This window comes from Tiliqua scincoides, chromosome 1 (assembly GCF_035046505.1).
Source record: "Tiliqua scincoides isolate rTilSci1 chromosome 1, rTilSci1.hap2, whole genome shotgun sequence".
In the NCBI taxonomy this organism is placed as follows: domain Eukaryota; kingdom Metazoa; phylum Chordata; class Lepidosauria; order Squamata; family Scincidae; genus Tiliqua; species Tiliqua scincoides.
In genome coordinates this window covers 69241210-69257910 of record NC_089821.1, presented here as the reverse complement: position 1 = coordinate 69257910, position 16701 = coordinate 69241210, and the positions used below count along the sequence as shown (strand labels likewise).

At 42.0% G+C, this 16701-nt stretch overlaps 1 protein-coding gene across 2 annotated transcripts; it reads left to right on the top strand.

Annotated features, from left to right (window-relative positions):
* Nucleotides 1-7580: 7580 nt before the first annotated feature.
* On the top strand, nt 7581-16278 carry NDUFS8 (NADH:ubiquinone oxidoreductase core subunit S8). 2 transcript variants are annotated; one of them, XM_066611498.1, is made up of 7 exons: nt 7581-7666; nt 9308-9371; nt 10997-11059; nt 11526-11615; nt 12492-12664; nt 13223-13351; nt 13520-16278. In XM_066611498.1, exons 2-7 carry the CDS (start codon nt 9332-9334, stop codon nt 13649-13651), a joined length of 627 nt encoding a protein of 208 aa, XP_066467595.1. In that variant the 5' UTR covers nt 7581-7666; nt 9308-9331; the 3' UTR covers nt 13652-16278. The 2 variants fall into 2 exon arrangements, with proteins under 2 accessions (XP_066467595.1, XP_066467596.1); XM_066611499.1 differs by lacking the exon at nt 7581-7666 and adding an exon at nt 7898-7991.
* The last annotated feature ends 423 nt before the right edge of the window (nt 16279-16701 follow it).

Sequence of the window (16701 nt, the reverse complement as noted above, 5' to 3'; positions counted from 1 at the left end):
GTGAGAAGTGAGCAAGACTTTCCTGGGCAAAGCAGTTCAAAAACAGCAGCAAAAGATCCCTCTTTCTGTGTTTTTTTCCTTCTGTGTGCAAAGTTTATTTATTTATTATAGATACAGGTAAGGAAAATGGGTTAAACTTAGGGCTGGGACTACATAGGTTACACATGAGGATATTGGCCATAGATTACAACATGTCTTAATCCAAAAAAAGAAATCAACAATGACTGGGGGAAAAATCATTGATTCAAAAATTATCCTATTTGTCATTATACTAATTAATGATTTAACTAAACAATCACTATTGTTTAACTAAAATTATTTATCCAATCATAAAAAGGCTTCAAATTTTGCACATAAAATATTCTTGCTGCTATACTGATATGTACAATAAAATGTTTCTTATACAGTGGTGCCTTGCAAGACAAATGCCTCACACAACGAAAAACTCGCAAGATGAAAGCGTTTTGCGATTTTTTGGTGACTCGCAAGACGAATTTTAATGACCGTGCTTCGCAAGACGAATTTTTTTTTTATGCTTCATGCCAGTTTATGCTCACATTCACCCTAAGGAAGGGGGGGATCTTCATGCCAGTTTATGCTCACATTACCCTAAGGAGCGGGGGATCTTCATGCCAGTTTATGCTCACATTCACCCTAAGGAAGGGGGGGACCTTCATGCCAGTTTATGCTCACATTCACCCTAAGGAAGGGGGAGGATCTTCATGCCAGTTTATGCTCACATTCACCCTAAGGAAGGGGGAGGAAGACAGCGAAGAAAGTGATGTCAGTGATTGTGAGCAAATGAGCCTCATAAATTCTGACTCTAGTGATGATGCATTCTTGGGGTTTCCAGAAAACTAGAGTACTCAAACCTTTAAGTCTCTCCATTTGTTAATGACAGTGATAATGGTTCTTAATGCCACTGTTGACTGCTGTTCACTTTACATGGAGCGAAAAATACGGTATGCCTTTAAAGAGCACTTAATAAACACTTTGTAAACCAAATTTGACTTTGTTCTGACTTTTTTTGCCCATAGGAACGCATTAATTAAATTTCAATGTATTCCTATGGGAAACCGCGCTTAGCAAGACGAAATTTTCGCAATACGAAAGGACTCGCGGAACGAATTAATTTCATCTTGCGAGGCACCACTGTATTGGTCTTCAATTTCTGATATCACATTTAAGAGGAATATTTCCGGTTTGAATGGTACTACACAATTCAATATCTCTTGTAACAATATATATCATTTTCCAATATTTCTTTACTTTCCACATAACCACCACATATAATAAAGAATTCCCTCATTCTCTTTGCATATCTAACAATTATTTGATGACCCAGGGTACATTTTTGCTACTTCCTCTGGAATTAAATATCATCTATAAAACAATTTATATAAATTTTCTTTAAAAGATACTGCTTTAATTATCTTAATACCACTTTAATTATCTTAATATTTGTGTTCCAACTTTGTTTTCATTTACATCTACTTGATTTGACATAATTAATGGAATACTCACTTCTGAGAATTCAATCCATTAATACCTACAAAAAAATTTCCACTTGTTATTCAGCCATTTTCACTTCCTATCTTAGTATTTTCTTTGTTCTCTGTCATGTTGATATTTTCCTTCTTGCTCCTCCCACTGCTCCTTCCACTCCTTCTTCCTCTTAACTCCCTTATATTTCTTGATCCCTCTCTTTTCTTCTTCCATTTTCTCCATTTTATTCTTTTTGAATTTAATCCAAAGATTCTTCTTCTTCTTGAAAGGACGCGCTCTCTTTCTCTGAGAGTTCCCTCTCTTTTCTTCCTGAAAATTCTGAGTTCTAATAATAAATGCTGCTTTTTCTATCTCCTGTCTCATTACAAAAATCTCCAATTCTTTTGTTTCATCTGACATTTGGTCCATTCTTTTTTCCATCCCCTCCATACTTTTCTTTGTCTGTCTGTTTGTCAGGGAGTTTATTTGCCTCATTTGTTCAGATGGTTTTCCAACCTCTTGCTTCAGTTCATTTCTGAATTCTCGCAACATGAGGTCTGGCTTTCGCTAACATCCTTTAAATTTTTTGATGTCATTCTTATCAGTATCAAATCAAGCCGATTCCCACAGTTAAAGAGTCATCCAATTCTTATTGTCTTGCATCCCTTCTTGCCAAAGATAGTCTTTAAGTTTTTATATCCAAAAGGGGTGGGTCAGTATTCCAATTCAAGTTAATAACACTGTCAAATTAAGTTAGTATACCTTTAATTGTTCAGGCCTGAGTCAAGCCTTTTGTGGCAAAAATGAAAGTGAAAGTTGTTCCATACTTTAAAGATTAATTGTTAATTTCTTTTCCATGCATATCATTCCAACAGGGTGATCCTTTATCTTCCCTTATTTACTTTTCTTCCAATCATCCTTGTTACAAAAAAGAAAAAAAAACCACTCCAGCAGGGGCTTTTAAAATCCACATTCACTCTTTTTCCCCTCTGGGTGGCTGCAAGCCAACATAAATAATCTTAAAGTTGTCTTTCCCTCCTTCCAACCTCTTGATTGCAATTCTTTTTATAGCCTTTTAATGAACTGGTTACTCACAGTTAAAGGCTTTGTTCGCTTTCATGTTTTATCTAGGCCATGGGGGAGGGGAGTCCTCAGCTGTCCGAATCGTCTCCGAAGATGGCGTCCGGGATACAATGTGATTCAGCACAGAGCAATCAGGGAAAATATCTCTGAAACCGCCATTTCAAGAGACTGCCCCATTCAAGCTCTCAGCCTTCATTCCTTCTTCTTGGCAACAAAGAGTACCTTATTGTTGAGGTCCTTGGAAAACACATCTATTTAGCAGTTCCCCCCCAGCCCTCCAAGGTTCCCTGCTACTTCACTGAGTGTTAACTCCACCCCCCAAGATCCCTCTTTCTGAATAGCATCCTGTTGTTTCTCACTATAGCTAGCCACAGCACACCCACAGGCAATGTTTGGCTTTTCAAACTAGCAAAGCTCTTTGCTTTCAACCTCCTTCCAGATGAGTTTATAAAGCAACACATGAAAAGCTGTAACTCAGCTGTTGTATGGGAGCCAGATTTATCTGCTAGGTTTTGTTCTGAAATCATTGCATTGTCCCAAGACACAAATATATTGTCCCTTGAAAAATTCTATTTTTCGGGGGGCGGGGCCAGAGGTGGCTGAGTAGTCGTGTTTTTCTGAGCTCCTGGAAGCTCTTGGAAAGCATGCTATTTCTTCCCAAAATTGCGAGTCCAATGAGATCCAAGGATCAGTGGACAGGAGAGGCCTTGATCCTACAGATGGTGTATGGTTTTGGAGAAGAAGGGTCCAGCCAGGGACTGTTGTTTTTTTTTCCTCCAAGGGAACCCAGCCATCAGTGATGGTGAGGGTTCAATGTTGAAATTAAGCTGAAGGCTCCAAGCAGGGAAGGAAGTTGAAAGAAGCAAGTGAGTGTTGTTCCATTGTGTGTGTCTGGCATTAATTGACTAATTGACTGTCTGATTAAGCTTTTGCCTGAGAGAAGGAGGGGCAGGCTTTCCCCCTCCTGGGAGAAGAGGAAGGAGGGGGAGGCTTTCTCTGCTTATTTGTTTATTGATGTGAGAAGAAGCTTTGGAGGAGATCTGCAGAGCTTGTTATGGAAATATGAGTGCATAACTCTAACTTTATAAATCTAAAATTTGTTGGATTACAAATTAACTATCTTGGAATACAATTATTGTTGTGGAGTGTTCAGTTTCGTTTTCCTGTGGAGAGCTGGTGGAGTGGACTTCCTTCCGTAAATGGAAGTCTTGCCCTAATGAAGAGAATAAAAAGGAACATAAACTGTGGCAAAAGAAATGTAAGAAGGTGATAGGGGAGGCCAAGCGAGACTATGAGGAACGCAATACCTGGAGTATTGTGTCCAGTTCTGGTCGCCGCATCTCAAAAAAGACATAGTGGAAATGGAGAAGGTGCAAAAGAGAGCGACTAAGCTGATTACGGGGCTGGGGCACCTTCCTTATGAGGAAAGGCTACGGCGTTTGGGCCTCTTCAGCCTAGAAAAGAGACGCTTGAGGGGGGACATGATTGAGACATACAAAATTATGCAGGGGATGGACAGAGTGGATAGGGAGATGCTCTTTACACTCTCACATAATACCAGAACCAGGGGACATCCACTAAAATTGAGTGTTGGGCGGGTTAGGACAGACAAAAGAAAATATTTCTTTACTCAGCGCGTGGTCAGTCTGTGGAACTCCTTGCCACAGGATGTGGTGCTGGCGTCTAGCCTAGACGCCTTTAAAAGTGGATTGGATGAGTTTCTGGAGGAAAAATCCATTATGGGGTACAAGCCATGATGTGTATGCGCAACCTCCTGATTTTAGGAATGGGTTAAGTCAGAATGCCAGATGTAGGGGAGAGCACCAGGATGAGGTCTCTTGTTATCTGGTGTGCTCCCTGGGGCATTTGGTGGGCCGCTGTGAGATACAGGAAGCTGGACTAGATGGGCCTATGGCCTGATCCAGTGGGGCTGTTCTTATGTTCTTATGTTCTTATGAGTGCCTGTGGAGATCGAGGCTGGAGACCTGAATTTTTTTTGTTTTGCAAAAGTGGTTGATTGTTTACATTCCTTTGATTATCTCCTGGAAAGGAATGCAGTTGACATAGAAACACATATAAATAACAGAAATAAGATATAAACAACAGAAATAAGAACATTAGGGACATCTAGTGGACTAAAAAGGATATTACAAGGACAACAACAGGACTTGACAAGTGAAGTAAGAAGAAAGAAGATATAAGAAGGAAGAAAAAGGATGACAGGAAAAGGAGGGAAAGTTAGGAGCTCTCCTGCCCCCAGAGTCCAGCTTGGGAAAACTAACACAAGAGGAACCGAAACGGAAAGAATGGAAGCAGACAATACAATATAGAGAAATTAGTGGCGATGGGACAGCAACAAACAAATCAATATCTGGGAGTTCAAGCTAGTTTGGATGCGTTAACTGCCCAACTAGATGATCTTAGTGTGCAACTTAAAGATGTTATATCCAAATCACATGAGAAAAAACAAAGGATTATGGAAAAAGTACTGGAAATGGGAAAGCAACAAGCAAATCGATATTTACAAATCCAAATTAGCCTGGAAATCTTAATTCAACAGACAAATGAGTCTAATATGCAACAAACAGGAGAGGATCAACAAAAGAGCAAAGAAATGGAAGATAAATCCAAAACACTGGAGACAGGACAAAACATATAATTGGAAGAGACAATGTTAATGGAGATAGCTTGGAAGATAAAGACTCAAAAGTCCAGACCAGAAAGGAGAAGAAATACTTCAACTAATTGATACAGATTGGATTGATCAAGTGAAGGAAGAAGAAATACTTCAACCAACCAACATAGATTGGAATGATCTAGAGAAGGAGATGATTCATCAAGATGTTGATTTATCAAGAAGAGCGAGTACGTTAAACCATGATCTGTTAAGAGGAATTCATGTGAAATTTATTAGGAAAAAAAGATGGAAAGTTAAAGTCTAGAGAAGAGATTTGGCAGACCAGTGGATATCTAGGTTGGAGACAAGGGAATAGATAAAAAGAAAGACAGTAATGTGCTAATTTTGTATGTTAGAAATTAAAGATTATTAGATGTCAATGAGAATTTATATAAGTTTTATAGGTGATATGTAATATGTATAAAATTTTTGTTAGCTTGATATTAATAAATGTTAGAACTTTAGAGGATAATTTTAATGAGTTACAATTAATTTTAGGTGATTATTGTTTTGGATGTTTACATATCTGTTTATGCAGTGCTTTTTTGTAAAAAAAAAGGTGCAGGAACTTACAACTTGTTAATCTTTTATTTATTTATTTATTTATTTTTAAACCATTTTTTATCAGAGAAATAAGTAATAAGATACAACTAGATGTAGTCAATAACTACACATGCGCGCGCGCGCGCGCGTGCCCGTCCCGTGTGAGCTCCCTGATAGCAGGGGGCTCACTCCAGGAGCTTAACTGTGGGTTAAGTCCTACCTGGGATTTAAAAAAAAAAAAAAGCCTGCCTGGGACTGAACTTTGAGGAGTTTTGCAGCCTCAACTGGCCCCCCTTTTGGCAACTGGCAACCAACCTTTATATTTTGCAGCCATGGAGCACCTCCCCTCCTAAAAAAAAAAATTCTTCCTCATAGGGATTTGAACCCCTACCCTCTGGCTCCACAGACCAGCACTTTAGCAACTGAGCCATAAGAGCTCTTAGGCTCAAAGTGTTTGGAACTAACGCTGATGGCCACCAGCTGGGCTCAAGACATATATTATTTCTGAACACTTTAACTATAGGCTTTCCTATAGCCCAATGGAGAGAGTGCTGGGCTGTGGAGCACAAGGTTGAAGGTTCAAATCCCTCCCTAGCCAGCAGTGTGGGGTGGAGGCAGTGCAGGGAGGGAAAAAAAGGTGGGGGTGGAGAGGAGGGGGGGAAAAAAGGTGCTGGAATGGTGCATTCCATTACAAAAAAAAGCCCTGTGTTTATGTATTTAGTAATGAGGATATATTAATTTTGGATGTTCTAGACAGAGATATGTAATTATTAGGATATTAAAAGTTGTTAGAATTTAGTATGTTAGATATTGGATTATGATATTAATTGTTGTGAGGATTTTATATGATAGATACTGGAAAGACATGAAGATCCCAATGAAAGAAGAATTAAAAGAGAAAATAATGACTGTGGCAGAAATGGACAGATTTTTAGAGAGCTTGGATCAACAGTGAAACCAATATAGATTGAGTAATGAAAATTATTTTATGCTTGGTTGAAAATAAAGTTGTAGAAGTATAAGATAGGGTATTTAGATTAATGTATTATTATATGATATATTATATATGATATGGTATGATAGATAAATGATAAATGATATTAAGAGGCTAACGTAGAAGAGGAATTGGATTAGGAAATATGTAATGATTTATTAGTTATAGTGAGGTATGATATCTTGCACCCTCTAATACTGTGTTTATGTATTGTATTTATTGTATTATGTGTTATGTGTGTTTGTTATTTTTGTTTTTGGAAAAATTAAAAAAAAAAAAAGAAATTCTATTTTTTCCTCAGCTTGCAGGAAGATTGTGGTTTGGAATGCACTATGAAATGTGTCTCGTTGAATGTTGCCTGTGACACAGCTCACACCTGTACCATGTGGTAAATGTAAAATCAGTACTCAGCCCTGGAAGAATGGATTGTAGATTGTGCAAGAGGGAAAACAACAAGGAGCTTGTCTTTCCTGTTAACCTTCACTTCTCAAAATAACCTTGATGTAAGGGTCAGTGGTGGGCTGGAGGGGCAAAAGCTGCGTCCACCGCTACTGCCTCCGCCTGCTGTACGTGGTCAGCCACAGCACAGTTGCAAAGTTCTACGAACACCCATCGAATTGTCTCCGCCAATCCGCGAGGACTTTACTTACGTCTCAGCCAATCCGCGATTGCTGTTGTCGGGGTCGGCCGCCTTCACATCCCCGCCCCCCATAGCCCGTTCTTTCGTATCGTTCTAGCCAATCAGAGGGGAGGTCCCGCCTCCCGCCGGGCACCTTCGGCCAATGAACGCCCGGTCAAGTGGCGATTGGCTGCAGTAGTTACTCCCGCTAGCCGGCGGCTGGGAGTGGAGCGTGCCGGCTTCTGTGTTCGCGTTCGGGGGTGGGGTGAGTGTTCGGGCTCTCCGCGACTGCGGGTCGGCCGTGCGGGCGCTGGCCTCTCCAAGCTCCTGGGGAGCCGTCCCACGTGGGTTGAGGGCAAGGAAAGGTTGCCTCATGGACCTTGACGGGAGCTTGCAGAGGGCGCGCGCTGCGCATGCGCCAGGCCGGTTGGGGTGGTGACGGCGCACGCGCCCGACAGGGCTTCGAGGGTTAGTAGGCGTAGACCGACACCCGCGCATGCGCAGTGCCGCTGTCCTATGCCTGGCTTGGAAGAGCTCCGCCCAAGGGCGAGAAGGGTCGGGAGACCCCCGGGAGCTCCGTCTGCACTGAGGTGCGTGGCGGCCGCTGTGGTGCCTTTCTCTGCCCGAGGGAAATGCAGCTGCTTTGCATGCAGCTCCAGTCCCAGATTCTATGTGAATTAGCCTGTGGAACTCCCTGCCACATGGTGTGGGGTGACATCTGGCCTGGGTGCCTTTCAGGGGGACTGGGCAGGTTTCTGGAGGAAAGTCCCTCGCAGGTGTCAAGCCGTGATGGGCATGTGCAGCCTCCTGGTTTCAGAAGCAGGCGGCCTCAGAGTGCGAAGTGCAGGGAGGGCACCAGGTGCAGGTCTCTTGCTGTCTTGTGTGCTCCCTGAGGGCCACCGTGGGATGCAGGAAGCCGGCCTAGATGGGCCTTGGTCTGACCCAGCAGGGCTCTTCTTAGGTTCTCTGCAGCCAGTGGAGGGGGCACCTGGTGCAGGTCTCTTGCTGTCTTGTGTGCTCCCTGAGGCGTCTGGTGGGCCACTGTGGGATGCAGGAAGCTGGACTAGAAGGGCCTCTGGCCTGATCCAGTGGGATCCTCTTATGTTCTAATGCAGATTCAATCCCAGACTCTCAGAGGTAGGACAGGTGCTTTGCATGCAGGTTCAGTCTGCGTGGACTGAATGTGGAGCAGCACACTAGAATGAAAATGGGGGGGGGGGCTCTGACATGTCATCTAATCATTTGTACTCTCAGAAGGAAACCCCAACAGTGGGGTTTTACTCCCAGGGAAGTAGGCACAGAATTGCAGCCAAATGTTGCGTAATGCCTCTTCAGTTCCATTGTAAAACTATTATTTCAAAAAGGTTTTGAAATTGTACCCTGAGAACATTTTCCCTCCTCCTGCTGAACTCTGGAACTTGCTTGCTATTGTAATATTTTAGGTCAGTTTTTCACAATCAGTAGTATTTGTACCACTGGTGGTACTTAAGGTGGTGTCCAGTGGTATATGCAGGACCCCCAGACCCCTGGCAGCGAGACCAGCCATGCAACATGACAAGTCATAGTAGTGGGCTTGGCTTGGTAGACAGAGGTCCAGCGTGCACTTTTTGCATGCTTGAAAAAGCCCTCCCATTCACCCTAAGCCTCCTATTTGTGTTTGTCATGTTATGTCTGGCCTCCAAAACCAGAAGTAACTGGCAATTGACATCATCACCAGTTACTTCAGGTGGTACTTCCAATAGGTGGACCATGTGAAGTGGTATGACAGGACAAATGTTGAGAAATGCTATTTTAGGTGATCATAATATATTACGGCATTGTTACTATTTACTGTTAAGGTATTAGTTTCATTTCTGGATTTTTCTTAATGGACCTTTAATTCCTTCCTCCCCCATCTACTCTGCAGAAGAGTCCTGGACTCCAGTTGAAAATGCCTGTGCTCTGGGTGATTCGACAAGCTTCCCGATCAGGTGGGCTGTATCACAGAGATGCTTTGATTTGATGTTCGCATTTTAGGTTTAGAACCTGGCTTAAGAACTTCCTTCAGTGGCCATTGAAATTCATTGCCTGTCAGTTTCTGTAAGATAAGAAGGCTACTGATTTTTATTGCTGAGATGTGTTAGGATTAAGACTTTTAACCCATTTCTGCCCAACCCACAGGTGTATACATTTGATCCCTGTTGCGTATATGCAGTGTTGGGCAGAAATGAATTAAAGCACATTTCATGCTGGAGATATTGCGTACATGGTAATGGTGATACTTTGGACAAAGTTGTGAGTTTAAGGGCGCAATCCTAACCCACTTTCCAGCACCGACATAAGGGCAATGCAGCTCCGAGGGAAGGGAACAAGCATTCCCTCACTTTGGGGAGGGCTCTGTGAGTGCCACCCAACTGCAGGATGACCCACACGTCCCATTGGCACAGCTATGCTGGAAAGTTGGTTAGGATTGTGCCCTAAATGTGCAAGTTCCTGCTAAGCCACAAAGCTTACTGTGTTGTCTTGGACAAATGATTCATCTCTGTGGTGTGTGAATAATAGGTGTCCAAGCTCTTCTATTGTAAGGATTGGTGTGGAATTCATTTTGTATGTGCATATACTTTTGAAGGCTGCTGTTCTTATGCACAACTGCAGAAGTTGGAATTAGGTACTTGGAAAATATTACAGAGTTCCAATTTGATATTGCCTCCCCCATAAAGTTTTGCTGAGTGCCTTCCCCCATATAATCCTGCATGTCCCCCTATGACCTTCAGATAGGGTTGCTGCCATCTGAAGTCAAGGGGATGGTGGCAAGATGCAGGGTCTCTTCTGTTGTGGCCTCACATCTCTGGAATCAGTTATGAAAAGAGTTATGGTTAGGAATCAGTTATGAAAGGACAGCCTCCTCATTGCACAGTTTCCAGCAGGGTTTAAAAACTTATTTGTTTTGCTTGGCCTTTGAGGAGGAAGGAAGGAGGAAGGGTCCTAGGGACCCCTTTTTAAATTCCTGTTGCTGCTGTTGTGTTATAGATATTTTATATTTTAAATCTGCTGTTATTTTATATTTTCAGTTTTCAGTGGTTTCATTCTAATATTTTATCTTCTGTATGTTTTACTTTTATGTTGTCCATGCTTTGAGTATCAGAAAAATTTTTAAAACAAAAAAGAGTACACGTGAATTTGTGTTTGTTTTGTATCCATAAGGTACTCTACACTGGGGCAGCAGATATAAACTCCACAAACCCTTTTACCCCCTTTGTATCTTTGTAAACGGACTTGTACAGATTCTGCTTCAGTCAGCTGTTGTCTATGTATGAGAGAAAGAACATATGCATCCCTGCATGCTGTTGGTACCACACTCAAGCTCATGCTCCAGTTCTTGTTACCTAGCTCTGTGTTGACTGATCATCCTGCAAAACTTCTAGTGAGCATCTTGATGGTGTGTGGTAGTTTCTCATGCTGATTGGGAGCAATCTTTTTTTACAAAGGATTTGGGTTGGGAAAGAAGCCAAACTAGGAAGCCATGGGTTAACCAAGTGTTGTATCAATGGTGTTACTTTGGGGCTGCTGTGTCTTATTCCATTTGGTATGTTGCCCACCCTTTGTTATTTCTTAGGGATTCCAGTGTGCTTGAGCCTTGCCCGACACCTCAGCAACACAGCCCCAAGAGCCTGCTACAGTAAGTGCATCATTCTGGCCACATGCTCTGTTTTGCTATACACAAGGATCTATCTAGGAATGTAGTAGTTGCTTGCATAAAAGATAGTTTTGCTCATTTGGCCTTCTTTTTTACCTTACACAAATGAGACTTGTTATTTTTAGGAGATACAGAATTAGGTTCTGATCCCCACCCAAAATGCCACCTGTGTCTTCCAGAGTGTGAGTGCATAAACCAAGATTCCTATGGAAATTCATGTATTTCTCTGGGAATGGTACAGTCACAGAGCCCACCGGTGCTCCTGGGCTTGACTATTCAGTTTTGAGTGAAATTTCTTTTCCAATAATAGTGGCATGTAGTGTCCTCATCTGCCCCGCTTCTGCAATAGAGTGTTCATGGTGATTTTTCATAGGAGTGGCTTTACATTCTATGATTAGGTGGTTTAATCTTCTGCATAGCAACAGCCCAATTTTTGGTTTTGTGACAGAATATGTAAATGCAAGGGAAGAACTGACAGATATGAAATCAATCACCGACAAGGCTGCACAGACCCTCCTCTGGACAGAGCTCATCCGAGGTAAGGGACATGTGTGAAATTAGGAGAATGGTTGGGATGGGTTGGTAAAGAGATAAGCTGTCGTGCTGTGGTATTGGGTAGACGGCCTGAGTGGGCATAAGGAAAAAAGTCAGAAATGTGCAGTCACAGAATGGATTATCAAGAGGAAGCTGACAACTGCCACCTGTCCCACCCTCCCCAGGAGCTCTGCCTTAAACCATGATGGTGGGGGTGGGTTGGATGTGGACTGTGCCCTTGACATGGCTCACTGTGATTGCTGAATTATCAGAAACACTACAAGATCTTGGAAACAATTATTCAGGTGGACTGCTGCTACTTTTCCTCTTTCATCAATGTAGTCGTATTCGAGGAGCCTGGCCTAGCCAGGATATTGCTTTGGGGCTATGTGAGGATATTGCCTTGGGACTATGCTGTCTGTGGCAGGAGAACCACAGCACAACCCTTGCTCATGGCTCTCTCTAGCTTCTTCCTAAAAGACCCTGGGACTGACACTTGTCAATTTGCTGTGCTGTGGAAGCTGCATGTGTGCTGTCAAAAGCTGTCTCTTCTGACCTTTTATACTTGAGAGAAACAGAGCAATGAGGGACACTACTATAGTTCTACATAGTGGGTGGGAAGGGGGTAGGTGTAGTAGTCTATTGAGTTAATCACCTGCTAGGAATTGTCACAGGTCACAGATCAGCAGGGAAGTGATAGGTTGCAAGACTCTAGTAAGTGGTTTGGTTGTTAATGCACTTTGGGACTCTGTCCCTTTAATCTGGATGTTGGTTGGATGTCTTAATAGAAAATTTTTTTAACCTGCCCTGGACTTTGTGGTTGGGGGGGCACATGGTGTATCTTCATTAAATACGTATTTTATTTTGCTTTCCTCCTTAGGCTTGGCTATGACTATGAGCTACCTATTTAGGGAACCTGCCACTATCAACTATCCCTTTGAGAAAGGTCCCCTGAGCCCACGCTTCCGTGGAGAGCATGCCTTGCGCCGGTATCCTTCTGGAGAGGAGCGATGCATTGCTTGCAAGCTGTGTGAGGCAGTATGCCCTGCTCAGGTGAGGCCACCATTGTTCCCCCTCCTTTCTTACAGAGTATCTTTTTGTTAGACATTTTTTCATGTAGTGTAGGAGTTCAGTGGAAAAGCATTTCACAATTGCAGCATATTGCATGAGGAGGTTGTATGAATATAAGAGTTTGCAGATCACCCAGGAGGCATTTCCACAGCTATATGACCCTCTATATGTCCACCCTGTCTGTTTTGTTTTTGCTTTATAAACTAGTACACAAAGTAGTCAAATTCTTTGGTTAAAAAAAGTATATAAATAATTTGAAAGTTATGTTTACATTTGAATTAGATGTCCTTCTAATTGATGCTTGTTTGAACAGTTTGTTTCATCAGCTGTTTCTCTCTTCTTGTCAGTTCTGTCACACCCATTCTCTTCTGTAGCATGAGTACAGCTCTTCCCACTTTCTGCAAGCCTGTTAAATCCAGCTGTGTATTTGACTCATGGTCCCAAATGACATGGTTTTCACTTCAGCACATATGGTTGAAGCCTCTGAAGTGGAGGCTCATGGAATACCACATGTTAGTTATGCCTTTTGCTTCCCTACAGGCAATCACCATTGAGGCAGAAGCCCGTGGTGATGGCAGCCGCAGGACTACTCGCTATGACATTGACATGACCAAGTGTATCTATTGTGGATTCTGCCAGGAAGCCTGTCCCGTTGATGCCATTGTAGAGGTGAGTAGGCCGAAATCATTTGCTTATTCTGGATTTGTATCTGGACAGTAGAAGTAGTCTGAAAGAGCGTTGTTTGCTTACTCCTGTGCCTTTGGTTTGGCAAAGGGCTTCTGCATATTTTTGTGTGAAATCTGATGCTACAATCTCCTTCTGTTCAATTTTCTACAGGGCCCCAACTTTGAGTTCTCTACTGAGACGCACGAGGAGCTTCTGTATAACAAGGAGAAACTACTTAACAACGGTGACAAGTGGGAAGCAGAAATTGCTGCTAACATACAGGCTGACTACTTGTACCGGTGATGGAGCACTTAACCTCCTCAAGCCTCACACATCCCAACCAACCAGCTCAAGTCAAGCCAAGCTACAATAAAGGGCATGCACCTATTGTATGTTTCTAGTGTCTTCAAGATGGCAGTCAGGCATACCTCTTGTTCTCCTTTTTAGTTCTCCTTGAACCCACCTGCAAGGCCTAGCAGCCTCTTTTATTTTGATGTGAGAACTTTGATTTTAGTACCTGGGGGTGAGAGGGGTACTCTAAGGATACTGACTTGGAAGAGATGATAGATAGCAGAAAGCAGGAGTATGGGAATCCCATTCTGTTTTTCTGTGTGTCTTGCTCAAAAGCCTTTCGTGCTGGTGAGGATTCTTGGGGTATTATTTTCACCCTTTCATTAGGAATCCAATTTAAAGTCTCTGAAAAACACATGATGCAATTCTCTGGAAGCTAATACCATTCAGAAGGCTTCTTAATGCCACAAACCTAACTGCATGTGGAATACAAACTTTTTTTGGGAGAAAGCTAATCTAGAACAGTTCTCCCTGACACAATAGCATGCTTTTTAATGAAAAGTAACAGGGAGAAAACACAGTGCATTGGCCTATACTACTAGCTTTTTTCTTAAAGCTTAAATTGGCTTTGAATAGAGGAGTCTGCTTCAGTATGAAGTCAAGCAGCTATCCTTGTGTGCAACAAATAGCTTGTCAGGAAGAGTGTTCCATTCATAGGTGATTCAAGTGGATAGAAGACGAACGAGCCTATACAAAAATCTTGCACTGAGAAATGGGCATAGCAGCTGTTTAGTCAATTACGGCTCATCCAAAGAACTATATATTATACACTGTTCTTTTTGTTCAACATTATGGAACGCTTGATACATAGGACTGAGGTTTCCTTCATACTGATGTATGATGCTGCTGAGTTGTACTGCAATTAAAGGTTGCCATCAAACTTCCCAGGAGCCAAGTTGCACTCCTTTAAAAGACAAGGAGATCTGTGCTCCTGCTAAGGATGGATCTGAGTGGCTGTTGTGCTCCTGAAACCAGCATTAGTCCCCCTTACTTGCAGTACTCGGTTCCTTCATGGGCATCAAATATCTTCTCTTTGCATTACAGTGAAAAGCCTATTGCATACTGGGGTGGCTCAGGAAGCTGTCAGGATTAGGTTGGTATTCATTGGCTCTTTGGCACCATAATTCTTATAACTTGTTATTGTGTTGTCAGCAGCTTTAAAAGCATTTGTGCTTAGAAAACAAATAAAACATTTATTAGAGTGGGTATGGGGAAGGTCAGAATAAAATGATAGTAGTAACAAAACAAACCTAAGCATTAAATGCAGATCTTGCTGTACTTGTATTTTAAACTAAGGTAACAGTTCTTTTCATCTGTCTTCAGTGGGGATTTGTTGCTACAGGGTGGGCCAGCTGAAGGATTTGTTGTAGCTAGGAGAGATGATGTTCAGTCAATTCTAACATGTACATGTGACCAGATACTGTCAATTTCACAATAGGCTGACACTCAAATTATTCACCATAGGATCTGCTTTTATTGGAGCAGACACACTTTGGCTTTGTCCTTACCAATATATCCCCTCACCCACAGCTATATTTTGTGTGAGAATGAATCAGTATAACCAAGCCTACCAAAATAGAATCTGAAACATACATGAAAAAGAGAAGTCAAGTCTGCAAGATGCTTTCCTGCTGGAGAAAATGAAACTTGTAGATTGTGTAACTGGGGTTGAGTAGGGCTCCATGACAAGCTAGTGCAGTCAGCCATATCTAGCTATTCAAATTAACAGCAGCATGTGCTGTGATCTCTCATGCACTGTGAGATGTATTCTGGCTTAAGTCAAAATGAGTTGCCTTGCTTTTAACATGCACCTAGCATTCCTAAGAAAGAGGCTCAACAGTGCAATCCTAGGCATATCTACTCAGAAGTAAGCTGCATTGAGTTTAATGGTCCTTGCTCCCAGGTATGTGTGTAAAGGATTGCAACTTAGCTTTGCAATACAGTACTGTACTGTGGTTCCTGTTTTCCCAGGAAAACATTGCCCCAGTTCAATGAACCATATTATGTGAGCACCCTAGTCAGACACTGATCCATTTTTTAAACTATTTATTTGCTATGGTGCCGAAGAGCTTCAATGGATATAGATAGTCCATGAAGATGAGGTGAATGTCCTTTCTGCTTGGAGGAGGTAAAACATTAAATAAGGCTTGATCAGTGTGATTATTAGATCAGCTTCGCACTGCCTGTTGAATGGATGGGTCACCAGTCATTACATTTGTCTTCCCCAAAACATTAGAATATGGGACTATTTAACGCAGTATGCAGAGTTAATAAAAAATGCTAGAAGTGTCCTAAATGTAATACCAGTTATCATTTATATAGTTCTTTAGGGTGGTAGCCTTTAGTATTTTCAAACAATCTTTATTTCCAATCTACACCATAGGACACACTTAAACATTTTTTACAATGTGCCTATTTTTCTCTTAGGATAATCGAAGGCAAAGGAGGGTAGTATCTTTATTTTTTATGGATGTGTAGAGCAGGGAAGTTTTACATCTGCTGCTTGGCAAGCAGGGGCACAAAAAGCAACATCTACCGACATGTCCTCTAAACTAAATAAAATAACACTGTTCTCCTCTGCATCTGGTTATCTTTTCTTGCTTTGGCTTTTATAGTCCCTTTAAAAAGAAGCAAACAACAACCTAATACAGCAACAGGGGCGTGGTGCCACTAGGGTGGCCCACTACAGTAGTTTGAATGCCAGTGTTTTAGGAAACTCTTCAAAGCACTTCACATATGTTATTTCAGACATTCTTTCAGTAGCTGCGTAAGACAGGTCAGTATTTTTCTACATAATTACCTGCCCAAGGGCACCTCAAACATGCATGGTTCCAGCAAGATTTCACCCATGGTCATTAGCTTCAACGTAGTACTGGTTTCCTGTTTATCTGTGCTAACCTGAGCTGTTCAAAATATCAGGCCATTAACTTAAATGGTGCAAAACTAAGGCTGAAACCCTATCTACTTATGCCTGAGTAATTCCCATTGAACTCACTTCTGAA

Excerpts from the sequence above, each read along its gene's own strand:
- NDUFS8 (XM_066611498.1), top strand. The coding sequence starts at position 9,332 with ATGCCTGTGCTCTGGGTGATTCGACAAGCTTCCCGATCAG. Across the intron at positions 9,372-10,996 it reads TCGACAAGCTTCCCGATCAG|GGATTCCAGTGTGCTTGAGC; the intron begins GTGGGCTGTATC and ends GTTATTTCTTAG. Across the intron at positions 12,665-13,222 it reads AGGCAGTATGCCCTGCTCAG|GCAATCACCATTGAGGCAGA; the intron begins GTGAGGCCACCA and ends GCTTCCCTACAG.